Source organism: Stegostoma tigrinum, chromosome 8 (assembly GCF_030684315.1).
Source record: "Stegostoma tigrinum isolate sSteTig4 chromosome 8, sSteTig4.hap1, whole genome shotgun sequence".
In the NCBI taxonomy this organism is placed as follows: domain Eukaryota; kingdom Metazoa; phylum Chordata; class Chondrichthyes; order Orectolobiformes; family Stegostomatidae; genus Stegostoma; species Stegostoma tigrinum.
Genome location: NC_081361.1, coordinates 103,799,518 through 103,818,707, shown reverse-complemented (window position 1 = coordinate 103,818,707; position 19,190 = coordinate 103,799,518). Strand labels below are relative to the sequence as shown.

At 45.4% G+C, this 19,190-nt stretch overlaps 2 protein-coding genes across 9 annotated transcripts in view; one reads left to right on the top strand and one right to left on the bottom strand.

Annotated features, from left to right (window-relative positions):
• Nucleotides 1-10,404, bottom strand: part of cfap45 (cilia and flagella associated protein 45) — a 119,970-nt gene extending 109,566 nt beyond the window's left edge. For 2 of the 7 annotated variants that reach the window (XM_059648215.1, XM_059648222.1), the window contains exons 1-2: nucleotides 10,258-10,391; nucleotides 4,179-4,310 (exon numbers count right to left, since the gene is read on the bottom strand). In XM_059648215.1, the coding sequence (XP_059504198.1) occupies nucleotides 4,179-4,207 (29 nt within the window). In that variant the 5' untranslated portion in view covers nucleotides 4,208-4,310; nucleotides 10,258-10,391. Of the gene's footprint in view, nucleotides 1-4,178; nucleotides 4,311-5,748; nucleotides 5,871-10,257 lie in introns of those variants that run through there. The other 5 variants (XM_059648221.1, XM_059648218.1, XM_059648217.1 and 2 more) reach the window with 5 other exon arrangements.
• Nucleotides 10,405-10,684: 280 nt separating this feature from the next.
• Nucleotides 10,685-19,190, top strand: part of henmt1 (HEN methyltransferase 1) — a 110,317-nt gene continuing 101,811 nt past the window's right edge. The window contains exons 1-2 of one of the 2 annotated variants that reach the window (XM_048539357.1): nucleotides 10,685-10,800; nucleotides 18,692-18,810. In XM_048539357.1, coding sequence (XP_048395314.1) covers nucleotides 18,724-18,810 — 87 coding nt within the window. In that variant the 5' untranslated portion in view covers nucleotides 10,685-10,800; nucleotides 18,692-18,723. Of the gene's footprint in view, nucleotides 10,801-11,018; nucleotides 11,025-18,691; nucleotides 18,811-19,190 lie in introns of those variants that run through there. The other variant, XM_059648271.1, reaches the window with a different exon arrangement.

Sequence of the window (19,190 nt, the reverse complement as noted above, 5' to 3'; positions counted from 1 at the left end):
GGGAGCCAGGGTGGAAGCTGAGAGCTAGAACAAACAGAGTGGTTATCTCTGGTGTGTTACCCGTGCCACGTGATAGCGAGGCAAAGAACAGGGAGAGATTTCAGCTGAACACATGGCTGCAGGGATGGTGCAGGAGGGAGGCCTTCAGTTACATGGACAATTGGGGCTCATTCTGCGGAAGGTGGGACCTCGACAAACAGGACGGTCTCCACTTGAACCAGAGGGGCACTAATATCCTGGGTGGGAAATTTGCTAGTGCTATTCGGGTGGATTTAAACTGGCTCAGAAGGGGGATGGGAAACTGAGGTGTAGTCCTAGTACACAGGAGGATAAGAGTAGGGAGGACATGTTCAGGACCTCACAGTCACAGGAGTGTGCTGGCAGACAGCAAGCTGGGTTGAAGTGTGTCTACTTTAACGCAAGGAGTATCCGGAATAAGGTAGGTGAGCTTGCAGCTTGGATAGGTACCTGGGACTTCGATGTTTTGGCCATTTCGGAAACATGGATAGAGCAGGGTCAGGAATGGATGTTGCAGGTTCCAGGGTTGAGATCTTTTATTAAGGTCAGGGAAGGTGGTAAAAGAGGGGAGGTGTGGCTTTGTTAGTCAAGGACAGTATAACGGTGGCTGAAAGAACTACTGAGGTTGCCGAGGAAGGTTTGTCGACTGAGTCTGTATGGGTGGAAGTTAGGAACAGCAAGGGAGCAGTCACCTCATTGGGGGTTTTCTACAGACCCCCAAATAGCAGTAGGGAGATCGAAGAACTCATAGGCCGGCAGATTGTTGAAAAGTGCAAACGTAGCAGGGTTGTTATGGGTGACTTCAACTTTCCCAATACTGATTGGAACCTCCTTAGTGCAGATGGTTTGGATGGAGCCGTTTTTGTCAGGTGTACTCAGGAGGGTTTCCTTACTCAGTATATGGACAGGCCGATGAGGGGGGAGGCCATTTTGGATTTGGTGCTCACCAATGAGCCAGGACAGGTGTCAGATCTTGTGGTGGGAGAACACTTTGGCGACAGTGACAACAACAGTCTCACATTCACCATAGACATAGAAAGGGAAAGGAGCAGTTAGCAGGGGAAGATATTTAACTGGGGAAAAGGAAACTTACGCTATCAGACAGGAGTTGGGAAGTACAGATTGGGAGCAATTGTTCCACAGAAGGGGCACAACAGATATGTAGAGACTATTTAAGGAGCAGTTGTTGCGAGTGATGCATAAATTTGTTCCTCTGAGACAGGTAAAAAGGGGTAAGATTAAGGAGCCTTGGATGATGGGAACAGAGGTGCTTCTCATCAAAAAGAAAAAGGCAGCTTACATAAAGTAGAGGAAGCAAGGGTCTAGCACAGCTTTAGAGGATTACAGGCTTGCTCGGAAGGAGCTCAAAAGTGGACTGAGGAGAGCCAGGAGGGGGCACGAAAAAGGCTTGGCAGGAAGGATTAGGGAGAACTCAAAGGCATTTTACTCATACGTGAGGAATAAGAGAACGTAGGGCCGATCAGGGATAGCGTAGGGAACTTGTGTGTGGAATCTGAGCAGATAGGGAAAGCCCTAAATGAGTTTTTTGCTTCGGTTTTCACTGAGGAAAGGGACCTTGTTGTGAATGAGAACTTTGAGGAGATAAAAACAGGCTTGAACAGATCAAGATTGAGGACGTTGATGTGCTGGAAATTTCGGCAAACATTAAGATTGATAAGTCCCCAGGGCCAGGCCAGATTTATCCTAGATTGCTCCAGGAAGCGAGAAAGGAGATTGCTAAGCCGCTGGCGAAGATCTTTGCTTCCTCACTCTCCACGGGAGTCGTACCGGAAGATTGAAGGGAGGCAAATGTTGTTCCTCTTTTCAAGAAAGGAATAGGGAAATCCCTGGAAATTACAGACCAGTCAGTCATTCTTACGTCTGTGGTCAGCAAGGTTTTGGAAAGAATTGAGGGATAGGATTTATGACTATTTGGAAAAGCATAGCATGATTAAAGGGAGTCAGCAAGGCTTTGTGAGGGGCAGGTCATGCCTTACAAATCTTATTGAGTTCTTTGAGGAAGTCACGAGACAGGTTGACGAGGGGCGAGCAGTGGATGTGGTGTACATGGACTTCAGCAAGGCATTTGATAAGGTTCCCCATGGCAGGCTCATTCATAAAGTCAGGAGGTATGGGATACAGGGTGATTTGGCTGTCTGGATTCAGAATTGGTTGGCTGACAGGCGGCAGAGAGTGGTTGTAGATGGTAAGTATTCTGCCTGGAGGTCAGTGCTGAGTGGTGTCCCGCAGGGCTCTGTTCTTGGGCCTCTGCTCTTTGTAGTTTTTATAAATGACTTGGATGAGGAGGTTGAGGGGTGGATTAGTATGTTTGCTGATGACACAAAGATTGGAGGTACCATTGATAGTATCGAGGGCTTCTGCAGGCTTCAGCCAGACATTGGCAGTATGCAGAGCTGGGCTGAGAAGTGGCAGATGGAGTTCAACCTGGATAAATGCAAAGTGATGCATTTTGGAAGGTCAAACTTATATGCTGAATATAGGATTAAGGGCAGGATTCTCGGCAGTGTGGAGGAACAGCGGGATCTTGGTGTTGAAGTGCATAGCTCCCTCAAAGTTGCCACCCAGGTGGATAAGGTTGTTAAGAAAGCATATGGTGTTTTGACTTTCATTAACAGGGGGATCGAGTTTAAGAGCAGCGAGGTTATGCTGCAGCTCTACAAAACCCTGGTGAGACCACACTTGGAATATTGTGTCCAGTTCTGGTCGCCCTATTATAGGAAAGATGTGGAGGCTTTGGAGAGGGTGCAAAGGAGTTTTACCAGGATGCTGCCTGGGCTGGAGGGCTTGTCTTATTCGGAGAGGTTAGCTGAGCTCAGACTTTTCTCTCTAGAGAGAAGGAGGAAGAGAGGTGACCTGATCGAGGTGTACAAGGTAATAATGAGAGGCATGGATAGAGTCGATAGCCAGAGACTTTTCCCCAGGGCAGGACTGGCTGCCACGAGGGGTATGAGTTTTAAGGTGTTAGGAGGAATATATAGAGATGTCAGAAGGAGGTTCTTCACCCAGAGAGTTGTGAGCGCGTGGAATAGTTTACCAGTGGTAGTCGTGGAAGCGGAGTCATTAGTGACATTTAAGCGCCTGCTGGACATGCACAATGGCAGCAGTGAATTGAGGGGAATGTTGGTTAGGTTATTTTATTTTTGGATTAGGATTATTCCACGGCACAACATCGTGGGCCGAAGGGCCTATACTGTGATGTACTTTTCTATGTTCTATACCCCTTTTCTGATGAAGGGTTGAGGCCCGAAACATCGGCTTTTGTGCTCCTTAGATGCTGCTTCACCTGCTGTGTTCATCCAGCTCCACATTTTGTTATCTTGGATTCTCCAGCATCTGCAGTTCCCATTATCTCTAAGGCAAGAATGTTGATTAAGAGACAATAATTCTATCAACTGAGCCACAGCTGACATAAGAATAGAAAAGTAAGATATTATGTAAATTGAGGCAGCAGGGTAAAGGGATTTGGATTTCACTATACATGCCACATATACCTAGCATGCTGGTACAGCAAGTAATTCGGAAGGCAAATGAAATGTTGGACTTTACTGCGAGGGATTGAGTATAAAAGTGCGGGAGTCTTGTGTCAACTGTCTAGAGTGCACCTGGAATATCCTGTGCAGTTTTGGTTTTCTTAATTAAGGAAGGATATTCATGCATTGGTAACAGTGTGGACAGGGTTAATTCCTGGCATGAAAAGATTGCTTACTGAGGAAATCTTAAGCGTCTCTGGCCTATTACTGGTTCATGTTGAGAAAAACGAGAGATGATCTTATTGAGCCGTTGAAGATTCTAATGAGGACTGCTGGTTAATGCTGAAAGGATGTTTCCTCTCGTGGGGGGATTCTGGAGTTTGAGTCACAGTTTCAGAAAAAGGAATTCCCATTTAAGATGGAGTTTAGGAAGACTTTCTTCTCACAGTTGAGTTAGATTTTTGATTTGCAATGAAATCAATGGTTCTGAAAAATTTTCAGAAAAGCAGATTTCAGGTCACATTCAGATCAATCTTGGCCTTTCTGAATTGGCACATCAGAGTCAAAGGATATTACCTTCTCCAGGAAGGGGACAATGTAGGATGGGATCTTGCTGTATCTGCTGGAAGGCACAATACCATTTGCACTAAGTTTCTTAATTTAAGTTACCTGATGATGGTTCCCAAACAGAGTCTCATCAACCTGAGAGTTTGAGGCCCTGGTCCGATATCGACGTGAACGGCTGAGGCTTGTTGAGGAAGCGCCCTCAATCTCAGGACCACAAGTTCCAGTACATGCTGACTGAAAAACAGCAGGAGAAATCAATAGCAACTGTCTCACAATCACATGGTACAATATTATGTCAGAGATTATGCACCACTCTTCCCATTCCTCTTTATCACACACCATCAGTAAATCCATTGACTCCTTTCGTCCTTGTGTTTATCCACCTTTCCCTTAAGTGTGTTAATAGTATTCATCTCAACCATTCCATGTGGTAACAAGTTCCACAACATCCCCACTTCTCAAAGGTAATAAGGAATGGGCAATAAATCGTAGCCTTACCAATGATGCTCACATCCCAAGAACATACGAACCAGAAGCAAGAGCAGGCAATTCAGCCTCTCGTACCTCCTCCATCATTTGGCAAATCATGGCTGAGATCACCTCAGCCTCAATCTCTCTTTCCTGTCTGCACTCCATTATCCCTATGCTCATCACTAATTAAAAAACCTATCTCTTCTTTAAATTTATTCAATGTCCCAGCATCCACTGCATTCTGAGGTACTGAATTCCACAGACTCATAACTCTCCTCTTCATACTAAATCTGCTACTGCTGATCCTAAAACTAGGACCTCTCATTCTAGATTGTCCTATATGAGGAAACATCTTCTCTGTGCCTACTTAGTCAATCCCCTGTCACATCTTGTGAAGCTCAGTTAGATCTTCACTCATTCTTCTAAACACTAGACAGCATAGCCCTAAACTGCTCAATTTCTCTCAGAGGATAAACTTCTCATCTCTGGAATTAAACTAGTGAACCTCTTCTGAAGTGCTTCCTTTGCAACTACATTCCCCATCAAGCAAGGCATCAAACAGAATGAATCATAAGAAAAAAAACAAATTTTTCCTGAACTCCCTGTTGGATTTTGAGTGACTGTCTTAATACTAACAAACCCTTGTTCTGACCTGGCTGCAAGTGAAAACATTTGAGATTTTCATTGTCTTAAATGTATTCCTCACTTACATGGATAGCATTACCATATACAGTGGGGGGTACCATTCAAGAACATGCTTCTCGACATGAGTTGAAGTACACCATTTGGTTGTTCGAGTCCACTCCACCACATTCAACCACAACACTCTGGGATAGAGAATTTCCTTGTCTTAAATCATCCTGATACTGTGCCCCCATGTTCCAGATTCTATTGACATGGGGAAACAAGCTCTCAACGCCAACCCCGTCAACACCCTTTCACAAACCCGTTTTGATGCCTATCATTCTTCTCAACTCCAGAGATTCTCACCCAATGTACTCATCTTCTCAGCCCCTTCATTCCAGAGGCCAAAGGAATGGAAATCTCTCCAGAGCATATCCATCCCCTGAGGTACAGAGTCTCGGGAGAAGCCACCGCCAACACCCGACAATAGGACTCTCAATCCCCCCACCCCCGAAGAAGATAGCGGCCTGCCCACTCCAGACCCAACGCCCTTCACAACAAGCCTGAGCTTTCCTACCATCCTTTCGCTCTTCATCCGTCTTGTTGATCTGTCGGTTACTATGGCAACCAATGCTGGACGCGGCTGCAGGAACACTCCACCCCTTCAGCCTGCTCCAATAGGGGACGGGTGGGCGGTGCAATTTGAATCGGCCCGGCCACAGGCCCCGCCCCCTCGCAATCACACGCCCACAGGCTCCGCCCTCTCGCCGTCACCCGCCCACAGGCCCCGCCCCCTCGCCGTCACCGGGCCACAGGCCCCGCCCCCTTTGGTATTCCAGCAACAATCGGCTGCCTGGCCACAAACCGCACCGCGGGGCCGGGACTCGAATTGCTCAGTTAACACGGTGTAGAGCTGGATGAACACAACAGGCCATGCAGCATCATAGCAGCAGGAAGGCTGAATTTCTGAAGAAGGGCCAAGCACGAAACGTCAGCTCTGCTGCTTCTAAGATGCCGCTTGACCTGCTGTGTTCATCCAGCTCTACACCTTGTTAATAAAATGTGAGGCTGGTTGAACACAGCAGGCCCAGCAGCATCTCAGGAGCACAAAAGCTGACGTTTCGGGCCTAGACCCTTCATCAGAGAGGGGGATGGGGGGAGGGAACTGGAATAAATAGGGAGAGAGGGGGAGGCGGACCGAAGATGGAGAGAAAAGAAGATAGGTGGAGAGGAGAGTATAGGTGGGGAGATAGGGAGGGGATAGGTCAGTCCAGGGAAGACGGACAGGTCAAGGAGGTGGGATGAGATTAGTAGGTAGGAGATGGGGGTGCGGCTTGGGGTGGGAGGAAGGGATGGGTGAGAGGAAGAACCGGTTAGGGAGGCAGAGACAGGCTGGGCTGGTTTTGGGATGCAGTGGGTGGAGGGGAAGAGCTGGGCTGGTTGTGTGGTGCATTAGGGGGAGGGGACGAACTGGGCTGGTTTAGGGATGCAGTAGGGGAAGGGGAGATTGGTTAGGGTTAGGGTTACACCTTGTTGTCTCAGATCCTCCAGCATCTGCAGTTCCTACTGTCTCTGAAACCATTGCTCAGTTTTCCAGGTTTCCCATTTGATCCCCATTCAGTGTTTTCACTGGCAGCCTCTTATCTGGCCAATCAAGTGGAATTCTCGAGGGTGCTCTCTCTCAATTCCTGAGGGTACTATACAAGAATTCCAGAGGGAGATCTCTATCAATTTTATTTTCATTAACGAGATTAGGGTGTCACCAGCTAGGCCATCATTTATCATCCATCTCTCAGTGCCCAAAAGGGCAGTTAACAGTCAACCACATTGTTGTGGGTATGGTGGTCAGACCTTGTATGGCAGTCTCCTTCCCTGAAGGACATAAATAAATCAGATGGGATTTTCCCAATGAGCAGCAATAGATTCATAGTCATCCATATAATCTTAATTCCAGATTTTTTTGTTGAATTCAAATTCCACCATCTCCTGTCAAAGGATTCCACGTAAAAGAACATTGCATGGATCTCTGGCTTAACAGTCCAGTGCTAATACGAGTAATCAGTGTGTGACCTATCAAAATTACAGAGGGTGACATTTAGAGTCAAAAAATCCCACCTGAACAACAGGTCAACCAGCAGTACTGGACTGCAATAGTTCAAGACAACAGCTCATTACCCTTCTCCTCAAAGGCAAGTTGGGATGGGCAATAAATCTGAGTCAGCCTACATCCCAGAAGTGAATAAAAAAAGGGACCAATTGGGTTCATATGTAGAAATTGCTAGGGCTAATCTATACAAACTAAAGATGATCAATATAGAAATTGTTGATGGTAATTTTGGAATTACTGAGGATGATATATATTACGTATTTAGGGTGATCTCTAGGGATTTTTGATGGGAATCTATAGGAATCAGAGGTGATATTTAATAATTTGCAGAAGTTAAGTACTGCAGATGCTGGAAGCCAGAGTCATTAAATGTGCAGCTGGACAAACACAGCAGCTCAGACAGCATCAGAGGAGCAGAAACGTCAAAGTTTTGGGCCGAAACTCTTTATCTGGACTGGAGAAGGGGAAGGGAGCCTTAAAATAAATGGGGGAAGAGTAGGTGGGATGGAAATAGGTGAATGTGAGTAGGGGGTTATTGTGAATGGTCAGTGGGAAGGATGCAGTTTATGGGTGAATAGGAAGATGAATGGGTTAGGACAGGTTGGGAAGGCGGGACATGGGATAAGGCTGGGGGTGCAGGGATTTCGAAGCTGGTAAAGTCACTATTCAGGCCCTTGGACTGTAAGTTCCCAAGGTGAAATAACAGTGTTGCTCCTCCAGTTTACGTTTGGCCCCACTCTGAATGTGGAGGAGACCAGGGATGGACATCTCGCCAGAGAAGTGAGAGGGGGAATTAAAATGGATGGCAAATGGAAGGTCAAGTAGGTTGGTATGCATGGGCAGATGCTCCATGAACTGGTCCCTGAGTCTACATTCAGTCTGCCCAATACAGAAGAGGCCAGATGGGGAGTGACAAATGCAATAAATCAGATTGGATGAGATGCAGGTGAATCTCTGCCGGATCTGTAAGGATTGTTTAGGGCTTTGGACGAAGGTGAGAGGGGAGGTTAGGGGGAGGTGTTGCACCTCTTGCAGTTGCAGCGGAAGATACTGGGTGTGGTGGAGAGGTTGGTGGGGAGTATAGAGCTGACGAGGGAGTTGCGAAGTGAACATTTCCTGTGGAAAGCAGATGAGGGTGGTGAGGGTAATATCTTTCTGGTGGTGGGGTCTGATTGTTGGTGGCAGAATTTTAGAGGATGATGCATTGGATTTGGAGGTTGGTGGGGTGGTAAGTGAGGCCTGTAGGGATTCTAGATAGTAAGAACTGCCAATGCTGGAGTCAGAGATAATACAGTGTGGAGCTGAAGGAACACAGCATGCCAGGCAGCATGAGAGGAGCAGGAAAGCTGATGTTTCAGGTCTAGATCCTTCATCACAAACGAGGGAGGGGGAGAGGGTTCTGAAATAAATAGGGAGAGAGGGGGAGTCAGATCAAAGATGGATAGAGGAGAAGATAAGTGGAGAGGAGACAGACAAGTTAAAGAGACGGGGATGGAGCCAGTAGAGGTGAGGGAGGTAGGCAGGGCATAGGTCAGGTCAAAGGGCGGGATGAGGTTAGTAGGAAGGAAATGGGGGTGCAGCTTGAGGTGGGAGGAGGGGATAGGTGAGAGTAAGAACAGGTTAGGGAGGTGGGGATGAGCTGGGCTGGTTTTGTGATGCAGTGAGGGGAGGGGATGAACTGGGCTGGTTTTGGGATGCGGTGGGGGAAGGGGAGATTTTGAAGCTTGTGAAGTCCACATTGATACCATTGGGCTGCAGGGTTACCAAGCGGAATATGAGTTGCTGTTCCTTCAACCTTCGGGTGGCATCGTTGTGGCACTGCAGGAGGCCCAGGATGGACATGTCGTCTGAGGAATGGCAGGTGGAGTTAAAATGGTTCGCGACTGGGAGGTGCAGTTGTTTATTGCGAACCGAGCGGAGGTGTTCTGCAAAGTGGTCCCCAAGCCTCCGCTTGGTTTCCCCAATGTAGAGGAGGCAAAGGATTTAGAGGGTACAGTCAATGCAGCATACCACCTTGGCAGATGTGCTCGTGAACATCTGCTTGATGTGAAAAGTCTTTTTGGGGCGTGGGATGGGTATGAGGGAGGAGGTGTGGGGGCAGGTGTAGCATTCCTGCAGTTGCGGGGAAAAAGTGCCGGGTGTGGTGGGTTGGAGGGGAGTGTGGAGCGAACAAGGGAGTCACGGAGAGAGTGGTCTCTCCGGAAGGCAGACAAGGGCGAGGAGGGAAAAATGTCTTTGGTGGTGGGGTCAGACTGCAGATGGTGGAAGTGTTGGAGGATGATGTGTTGGATCCGGAGGTTGGTGGGGTGGTACGTGAGGATGAGGGGGATTATCTTTTGGGTGGATTTTGCAGGGATGGGGTGTGAGGGATGAGTTGCGGGAAACGCCGAAGACACGGTTCTCAACCACTGTGGGAGGAAAGTTGCGGTCCTTGAAGAACTTGGACATCTGAGATGTACGGGAGTGGAATGCCTCATCCTGGGAGCAGATGTGGTGGAGACGAAGGAATTGGGAATAGGGGATGGAATTTTTGCAGGAGGGTGGGTGGGAGGAGGTGTATTCTAGGTAACTGTGGGAGTCGGTGGGCTTGAAATGGATATCGGTTTCGAGGTGGTTGCCTGAGATGGGCACAGAGAGGTCCAGGAAGGTGAGGGATGTGTGAGAGATAGTTCCCTCTCCCTTTTCTGATGAAAAGTCTAGGCCCGAAACGTCAGCTTTCCTGCTCCGACTCCTTTGCCTGCTGTTCGGATTCTCCAGCATCTGCAGATCCTATTATCTCTGACACAATTTTCCTGTTCCCCCGACGCTGCCTGGCCCAATGTCTTCTTCCAGCTCCGTAATGTGTTATTACTCCATCCTGACCCCATACATTCTTTGAGACCACATGCACTCAAACACAGCGTATTTAGATCCCCCTCGCTAAGACCACACACACTACTACCATACACAGTAAAATGATGAAACAAAAACAGATATTACCAGAAAAGTTCAGCAGGACCGCCATCATCGATGAACAGACAGCAAAGCTTGTGTTTTGGGTCCAGTGTAACGAAGAAAACTCCAGGAGATAATGGGAACTGCAGATGCTGGAGATTCCAAGATAATAAAATGTGAGGCTGGATGAACACAGCAGGCCAAGCAGTGCTCCTGAGATGCTGCTTGGCCTGCTGTGTTCATCCAGCCTCACATTTTATTATCTTGGAAACTCCAGGAGATGCTGGAATCTGTGCAGCAGGAGACACGCCGCGTCCCGAGGCAGAATGCAAACGCTGAACTCCCGCTCGGCAGCATTCGGTCACAGCCGTCATTCGGGCATTTCCGTCACTCGGGCATTTCCGTCACAGGGCTGTTATCGACACTCGGTTATTTCCGCCACTCGGGTAAAAGCGTCACAGTTTCCTTCATGACAATATGACGGATCGGCGACAGGGGTGCCAAGATCATGATTGGACAGTGCTCGAAGGTCGGAGGTCGCCGTGTGGGCTTTGGGCCGCGAAGACCTGCCGAGTGCGACTGTGTCCGGTAAATACAAATATAAATATAAATATACCCCGGGAAACTGCAGGCACCGATTGTGTGCGGTAAATATAAATATAAATATACCCCGGGAAACTGCAGGCACCGACTGTGTCCGGTAAATACAAATATAAATATAAATATACCCCGGGAAACTGCAGGCACCGATTGTGTGCGGTAAATATAAATATAAATATACCCCGGGAAACTGCAAGCACCGACTGTGTCCGGTAAATACAAATATAAATATAAATATACCCCGGGAAACTGCAGGCACCGACTGTGTGCGGTAAATATAAATATAAATATAAATATACCCCGGGAAACTGCAGGCACCGACTGTGTGCGGTAAATATAAATATAAATATAAATATACCCCGGGAAACTGCAGGCACCGACTGTGTGCGGTAAATACAAATATAAATATACCCCGGGAAACTGCAGGCACCGACTTTCAGAGGGAGTTTCTTCACCCAGAGAGTTGTGAGCACATGGAATAGTTTACCAGTGGTAGTCGTGGAAGCGGAGTCATTAGTGACATTTAAACTACTGCTGGACATGCACATGGACAGCAGTGAATTGAGGGGAATGTAGGTTAGGTTATTTTATTTTTGGATTAGGATTATTCCACGGCACAACATTGTGGGCCGAAGGGCCTGTACTGTGCTGTACTTCTCCATGTTCCATGACTGTGTGCGGTAAATATAAATATAAATATACCCTGGGAAACTGCAGGGACCGACTGTGTGCGGTAAATATAAATATAGAACATAGAACAGTACAGCACAGAACAAGCCCTTCAGCCCACGATGTTGTGCTGACCATTGATCCTCATGTATGCACCCTCAAATTTCTGTGACCATATGCATGTCCAGCAGTCTCTTAAATGACCCCAATGACCTTGCTTCCACAACTGCTGCTGGCAACGCATTCCATGCTCTCACAACTCTCTGTGTAAAGAACCCGCCTCTGACCTCCCCTCTATACTTTCCTCCAACCAGCTTAAAACTATGACCCCTCGTGTTAGCCTTTTCTGCCTTGGGAAATAGTCTCTGGCTATCAACTCTATCTATGCCTCTCATTATCTTGTATACCTCAATTAGGTCCCCTCTCCTCCTCCTTTTCTCCAATGAAAAGAGTCCGAGCTCAGTCAACCTCTCTTCATAAGATAAGCCCTCCAGTCCAGGCAGCATCCTGGTAAACCTCCTCTGAACCCTCTCCAAAGCATCCACATCTTTCCTATAATAGGGCGATTAGAACTGGACACAGTGTTCCAAGTGCGGTCTAACCAAAGTTTTATAGAGCTGCAACAAGATCTCACGACTCTTAAACTCAATCCCCCTGTTAATGAAAGCCAAAACACCATATGCTTTCTTAACAACCCTGTCCACTTGGGTGGCCATTTTGAGGGATCTATGTATCTGCACATCAAGATCCCTCTTCCTCCACACCGGGAAACTGCAGAGCCCGACTGTGTGCAGTAAATACAAATATAAATATACCCCGGGAAACTGCAGGGACCGACTGTGTATGGTAAATATAAATATAAATGTACACTGGGAAACTGCAGGCACCGACTGTGTACGGTAAATATGAATACAAATATACCCCGGGAAACTGCAGAGACGGACAGTGTACGGTAAATATAAATATAAATATACACCGGGAAACTGCAGGCACCGACTGTGTACGGTAAATATGAATATAAATATACCCCGGGAAACTGCAGGCACCGACTGTGTACGGTAAATATGAATATTAATATACAGCGGGAAACTGCAGAGACCGACAGTGTACGGTAAACATAAATATACGCCAGGAAACACTGCTGAGCCCGACTTTGTCTGGAAAGTATAAATATAAATATACCCTGGGAAACTGCAGAGCCCGACTGTGTGGGGTAAATATAAATATAAATATACCCCGGGAAACTGCAGGCACCGACTGTGTACGGTAAATATGAATATAAATATACCCCGGGAAACTGCAGGCACCGACTGTGTACGGTAAATATGAATATAAATATACACCAGGAAACACTGCAGGGACCGATTGTGTATGGTATATATTAAAATACACCGGGAAACACTGCAGGGACTGACTGTGTACGGTAAATATGAATATAAATATACACCGGGAAACTGCAGGGACTGACTGTGTACGGTAAATATAAATATACATATACCCTGGTAAACACTGCAGTGACTGACTCTGTACGGTAAATATAAGTTTAAATATTCCCCGGAAAACACTGCAGAGACCGACTGTGTGCAGTAAATATAAATATACCCCGGTAAACACTGCTGAGCCCGACTCTGTATGGTAAATATAAATATAAGTGTACCCCGGGAAACACAGCAGAGCCCGACTGTGTACAATAAAATATATACACACTGGGAAACATCCCTTAGCCCAACAGTGTACAGGACATATTATATATGCTGGGAAACGTTTTGTTAGCCCAACAGTGTAAACATAAATATATAGCAGGAAACACCACAGAGCCTAAAAATATACAGTAAATGTAAATAGATAGCGGGAAACACCACAGAGTGCCGCAACATCGTATAACTGGCTATCACTGGGAATCCCAAAGTTCGGTAATACATTCTAACATAAACATCACCAGGAACCTCTACAGAGTGGAACACTACACCGTAAATATGCATTAGGAATCACTGCAAGTTACACTCAAAGATAGTAATAACTGCAGATGCTTAAGTCAGAGATAACATTGTGTGGAGATCCACACTGTGTTACCACATTTTACACTGATGCAGTAGGAAACACCAACTTATATCTAAATATATGCTGAGAAATATAATAATGTCAATATAATATACTTTTGTTGTCATGCGTGCCCTATTGTAGAAGTATAGGGAAAAACATATACAATGCCTGCTTTCTTATGGTGACATCTTGGCCTCTGGGCCCCTCTGCTGTATCCAGGAATTGTACCTAGGTACTTATACCTCAGACCCATACAATTGGTATAGCATAGAAGGTGGCCATTCAGCCCACCTGGTCCATGTTGTCCCAAAGACACCCAGATGCCCTTTCAAATCCCAATTAGCTGCAGATGACCCATAGCCCTGCAGCTTACAGCACTTAATGAGAAGATCCAGGTACCCTTTGAAAGAGTTTATGGTGTCTGCATCCACCATTAATTCAGGCAGTGAATTCCAAACGCCCACCATCCTCTGCCTGAAAATGTTTTTTGCTCATGTCCCCTCTAATTCTTCTGTCTCTTGAATCTATGACCCCTAGTTTTTGAACATTCTACCAAGGAAAACAGGTTCCTGTTGTCTATTCTATCTCTAGTCCTCACAATTCTGTATACCTCTATCATGTCACCCCTTAGCCATCTCTATTCCAAGAAAAACAGCCTTAACCTGCCCAGTCTCTTTGTAGCTACAATTGCCCAGCTCTGGTAATTTCTAGTAAATCTCTGCATTCTCTCCAGAGCAATTATGTTCTTTCTGTAACGTGGTGAGCAGAACTGTACGCACATACACCAGTTGTGATCTCACTAGTGTTGTGAACAGTTTCATCATTACATCCCTGCTTTCGTATTCTATACCTCTGCCGATGAAGGGGAGTGTTCAGTCTGCCTTCTTTACAATCTTATCTATCTGTGCTGCTCTGTTTAAGGATCTGGGCACCTGCATGCCAAGATCCTCACTTTATCTATCCCCCTCAGTATATTTGTGTTTATTGCGTATTCCTTTTTACTGTTCAACCTCCCTGAATGCATTGTCTCTGTTTTATCAGCTTGAATTCCATCTGGCACTTCCTTGTTGCTTCTACCAAACCATGTCAATCATTTTGGAGCTTACAATGATCTACTATACTTCTACACAATGGGTTTTGTGTCATCAACAAATTTCCCAGTTGTGCCCGCCATGTTCAAATCCAAATTGTTAGTATATAAAACAAACAGCAGGGGCCCCATTCTGCGGTCTGCAGAACACCATTTGAAATAGCATTCCATTTGCAAAAGTAGCCATTGACCATTCTCCTTTGTTTCCTGTTACTAAGCCAAGCTTGAATTCACTTTGACACATTACCTTGTATTTCATGGGCTTTTACATTTTTGACCAGTCTGCCATTTGGGACCTTGTCAATGCCTTATAAAAAGCCATTTTGACAACATTGACTGCACCATCCTTATCAATCCTCATTCTCACTTCCTCAAAAAATTCATTCAAATTTGTAAGGCATGACCGATCCTTAACAAAGACATGCTGACTATCACTGACTAGTCCATGCCTTTCTAAGTGACAATTTATCTGATCTCTTGGAATTGACTCTAACAATTTGCCCACCACCGAAGTAACCTGACCTCTTTCAAGATCCTACGGAACGATCTATCCAGCCCTGGTGATTTAGCCACTCAAGGATACTAACTTCCTAAAGCATCCTTATTTTGACCAATGCTACTCCTGTTAGATATCTATTTAATCCCTTGCCTTTGTGAATATGGAAAGAAAGAATTCATTTAAACTTCTACCCATATCGTCTGCATCTTCACACAAGTTTTCTTCTTCATCTGGGATAGGCCATACTTTTTTTCAAGATTGCAGCCCATCTCAAGGGCAACTAGGGATAGGCAATTAATGCTGGTCAGCCAGCGATACCCACATCCCTCGACTAAAGAAAATATGTACTCTTGCATGTAGATTATCAGGCTTTGGGGATTTGTCAGCCTTCAATCCCATCAATTTCTTCAACACCATTTTCCTACTTAATTTTGCTTACTGTTCTTTATGTTAAATAATTAAAAGATATGAAGCTATTGCAGGAAAATGGCATTGATGTAGAAGTTTTGTAATCGTTAAATAGCAGAGCAGGCCAGAGAGGCCAAATGACTTTCTTCTATTTTTACTTTCTGTCGCATTATAAAAGGTTGTGGAAAAAAGGGCCTTTTTTACACAGTGAGTCGTAATGAATGCTTTAGTAATGAACTGTTTAGGAGGATGGTGGAAGCAGAGATAAAGAATGGTTCCAAAAGGGAATAGGATGGGCACTTGTGGGAAATCAACTTGTAGGGCCATGGATATTCATGCAGTGGCTTTTTAAATGAGCATCATTATCTGGTGCCAATCTTCTGCTTTGTCCCCATATCCTTTCACACTATTTTTATCCATATAATCATCCAGTGCCTTCTTGAATGCCTCAATTGAACCTACTTCCACCACATTCCCAGGCAATGTAGTCCACACTTAACCTACTCACTATGTGTAAACATTTTTCTCACTTCTTGATTCTTTTGCACATTACTTTAAATCTATGCTGTCTTGTTCTTATGCTTTTTATGAGCAGGAACAGCTTCTCCCTATCCTATCCAACTTGCTCATGATTTTGGAAACCTCTATCAAATCTGTTCTCAGCCTTCTACACTCCAAGGAAAACAGCCCCAACTTTTTCAACCTATCCTCATAGCACAAGTGTCTTGTTCCTGGAAACTTTCTTATAAAATGCTTCTGCATTCTTTCTGATGCTTTAGCATTTTTCCTCAGCTGTATACAATACTGCACCTGTGGTCTAGCAGGTGCCTTATACAAATTCAACATCGCTTCATTGCTTTTGTACTCCATGCCCCTTTTAATAAAGCTGTGATCACTATATACTTTATTAACAGTTCTCTCCACCTGTCCTATAAATGTCCTATGAGAGATATAAAATAATCAGAGGGTTAGATAGGGTGGATAGGGAGAGCCTTTATCCTAGGATGGTGATGGCGAGCACGAGGGGGCATAGCTTTAAATTGAGGGGTGAAAGATATAGGACAGATGTCAGAGGTAGTTTCTTTACACAGAGAGTAGTAAGGGAATGGAACACTTTGCCTGCAATGGTAGTAGATTCGCCAACTTTAGGTACATTTAAGTCATCATTGGACAAGCATATGGACGTACATGGAATAGTGTAGGTTAGATGGGCTTCAGATCGGTATGACAGGTCGGCACAACATTGAGGGCTGAAGGGCCTGTACTGTGCTGTAATGTTCTATGTTCTATGTCCTGCTACCTTCAATTATCTGTGCATGCGTACACACGGAGAAGAGGGGAGAGGTTAAGAGGGAGAGCCCTCTATGGTAATCTCAGCCGGTGTGGGAATTGCGCATATGCCGTTGGCATTACTCTGCATTGCAAGCCAGCCACTCAGCCAATTGAAACAATTGACCTCTTATTTATCAGCTAATCCTGTTGTGAATATTTTTTCTTATTTTGTTCGTTGTTCATTCATGTGGGTGTTGTTGGCTAGGCCACCGTTCGTTTCCCATCCCTAATTGCCTAAAGGGCAACTTAGAGTCATTGATGTGGGTCTGGTGTCGTGTAGACCAGACCAGGTAATGATGGCAGTTTCCTTTTTAATCACAAAATCCCTACAGTGTGGAAACAGGCCCTTCGGCCCAACAAGTCCACACCAACCTTCAGAGCTTCCCACCCAGACCCATCCCCCTATAGGCCATCTAACCTACACATCCCTGAACATTACAGGCAATTTGCCATGAACAATCAACCTAACTTGGACATCTTTGGACTGTGGGAGTAAACCACAGCACCTGGAGGAAACGCATGCAGACTCAGGGAGAATGTGCAAACTCCACACAGACAGTCACCCGAGGGTAGAATTGAACCTGGGTCCCTGGTGCTGTGAGGCAGCAGTGCTAACCACTGAGCCACCTTTCTCTACAGGACATCAGTGAGCCAGATGACTTTTTCCAACAATCAGCAATGGAGTTAGACTCTTCATTACAGATTTTATAGAAGGCAAATTTGACCATCTGCCATGGCAGGATTCGAATCCAGGCTCCCCAGAACATTACCTGGATCTCTGGATTAACAGTGTGGCGATAATAACACTAGACCATCGCTTCCTAAGTAAGAAGCTGAGGGCCTGCACTAGCACCTGGAGCAAATTCTGAGGACCTGAGTTTGCAGCAGGAATGAGTTCCAAGGGCCAGTGGCAGCAGCAGCACTGAAAATTGCAATAGAGGAGCAACTGAGGAGGATTCTGGGAGGAATCGGCTCAGCCATTTAAGAAATATTTGGACAGGTACATGGGTAGGAAAAGTGTGGAGGGCCATGGACAAAGATGGGACAGATTAATTGTGAAAACTGGGCAGCATGGACAAATTGGGTTGAAGGGGTGGCTTCCATGCCATAAATCTCTGTGACCCAAGGCTTTGAGGACAGATGCCCACTTACCGACTTCCTTGGCTTTTTGTTAATCTATTTCTGCCTTTTTTAAAATTCGGTTTTTTGTGTGTTAGATGGTTGTTTTGGTTTTTCTATCTAAGATGGGTTTTTTTTTAAATTTGGGTTTCTGTACCTAAGATGGTGCCAAAGAATGGTGATTTTGTACACTTTTCGCCGTACTCCTGTACTTGAGTAAACATGACAGTAAAATCTAATTCTAATTCTAATTCTAAAGTCACCATAATCCCAGAAGATTATAGGCTGCTGGCTCGTCGGAAAGTGAGATGACTGGTGGCGAAGTGTGGATTGAGAAGGCAGGACTTTCATAGTAGCCTCAGCCTGTACACAAATTGAACCTGTGCTGCTCGTGTCACATTGTGTCTCAAACCGGCCAACTTTAGAACCTTTTTCTGAAGAAGGGCCCCAACCCAAAACGTTAAGCTTTCCTGCTCCTCTGATGCTGCTTGGCCCGCTGTGTTCATCCAGCGTCACACTGTGTTATCTCAGATTCTCCAGCACCGGCTGTTCCTACTATCTCTGTAACAACTTTATAAGCTTTTGGGAATGGGACTGACTGGTTTGCCCTATGAAAAGGTGGCAGGACTTCATGGGCTGAAAGCCTTTCTTTTGTGCTGTAATGATTGTCTGACTTTGAATCTAACATATTTGAATATTTGGTTGATCTGATTGAACAGGTTTTTCAACGGGTGCTGACAGAAGCAAAAGGATGGAGACTGTATCCTTCAACCCACCTTTATATAAACAGAGATATCAGCTGGTCTTTGAATTAGTAGAGAAATACAAGGCAAGAAAAGTAAGTACAGGACCACATAATGTGGGAAATGCTTAATATCATTAAATATGCAGCGTCACATTGATTAAGTTAGTTATAAATTCTGGTTAGATGAATGCAATATGCTTATTTAAAAACAAAGGTCTCAAAGATCTTTTGAAATTCATTCATGAGATAGGGCATCGCTGGCCTGGTCAGGATCTATTGCCCATCCCCAATTGCCTAAAATGGGGTTAGTTAAGGGTCAGTCACATTGCTGTAGGTCTGGAGGCACATGTAGGTCAATCAGGTAAGGATGGCAGATTTCCTTCTCTAGAGGACGTTAGAGAACCAAATGAGTTTTCAGATTAATCAACAGTTGTTAATATTCCAAATTTTTAAAATATAAATTCAAATTTTAC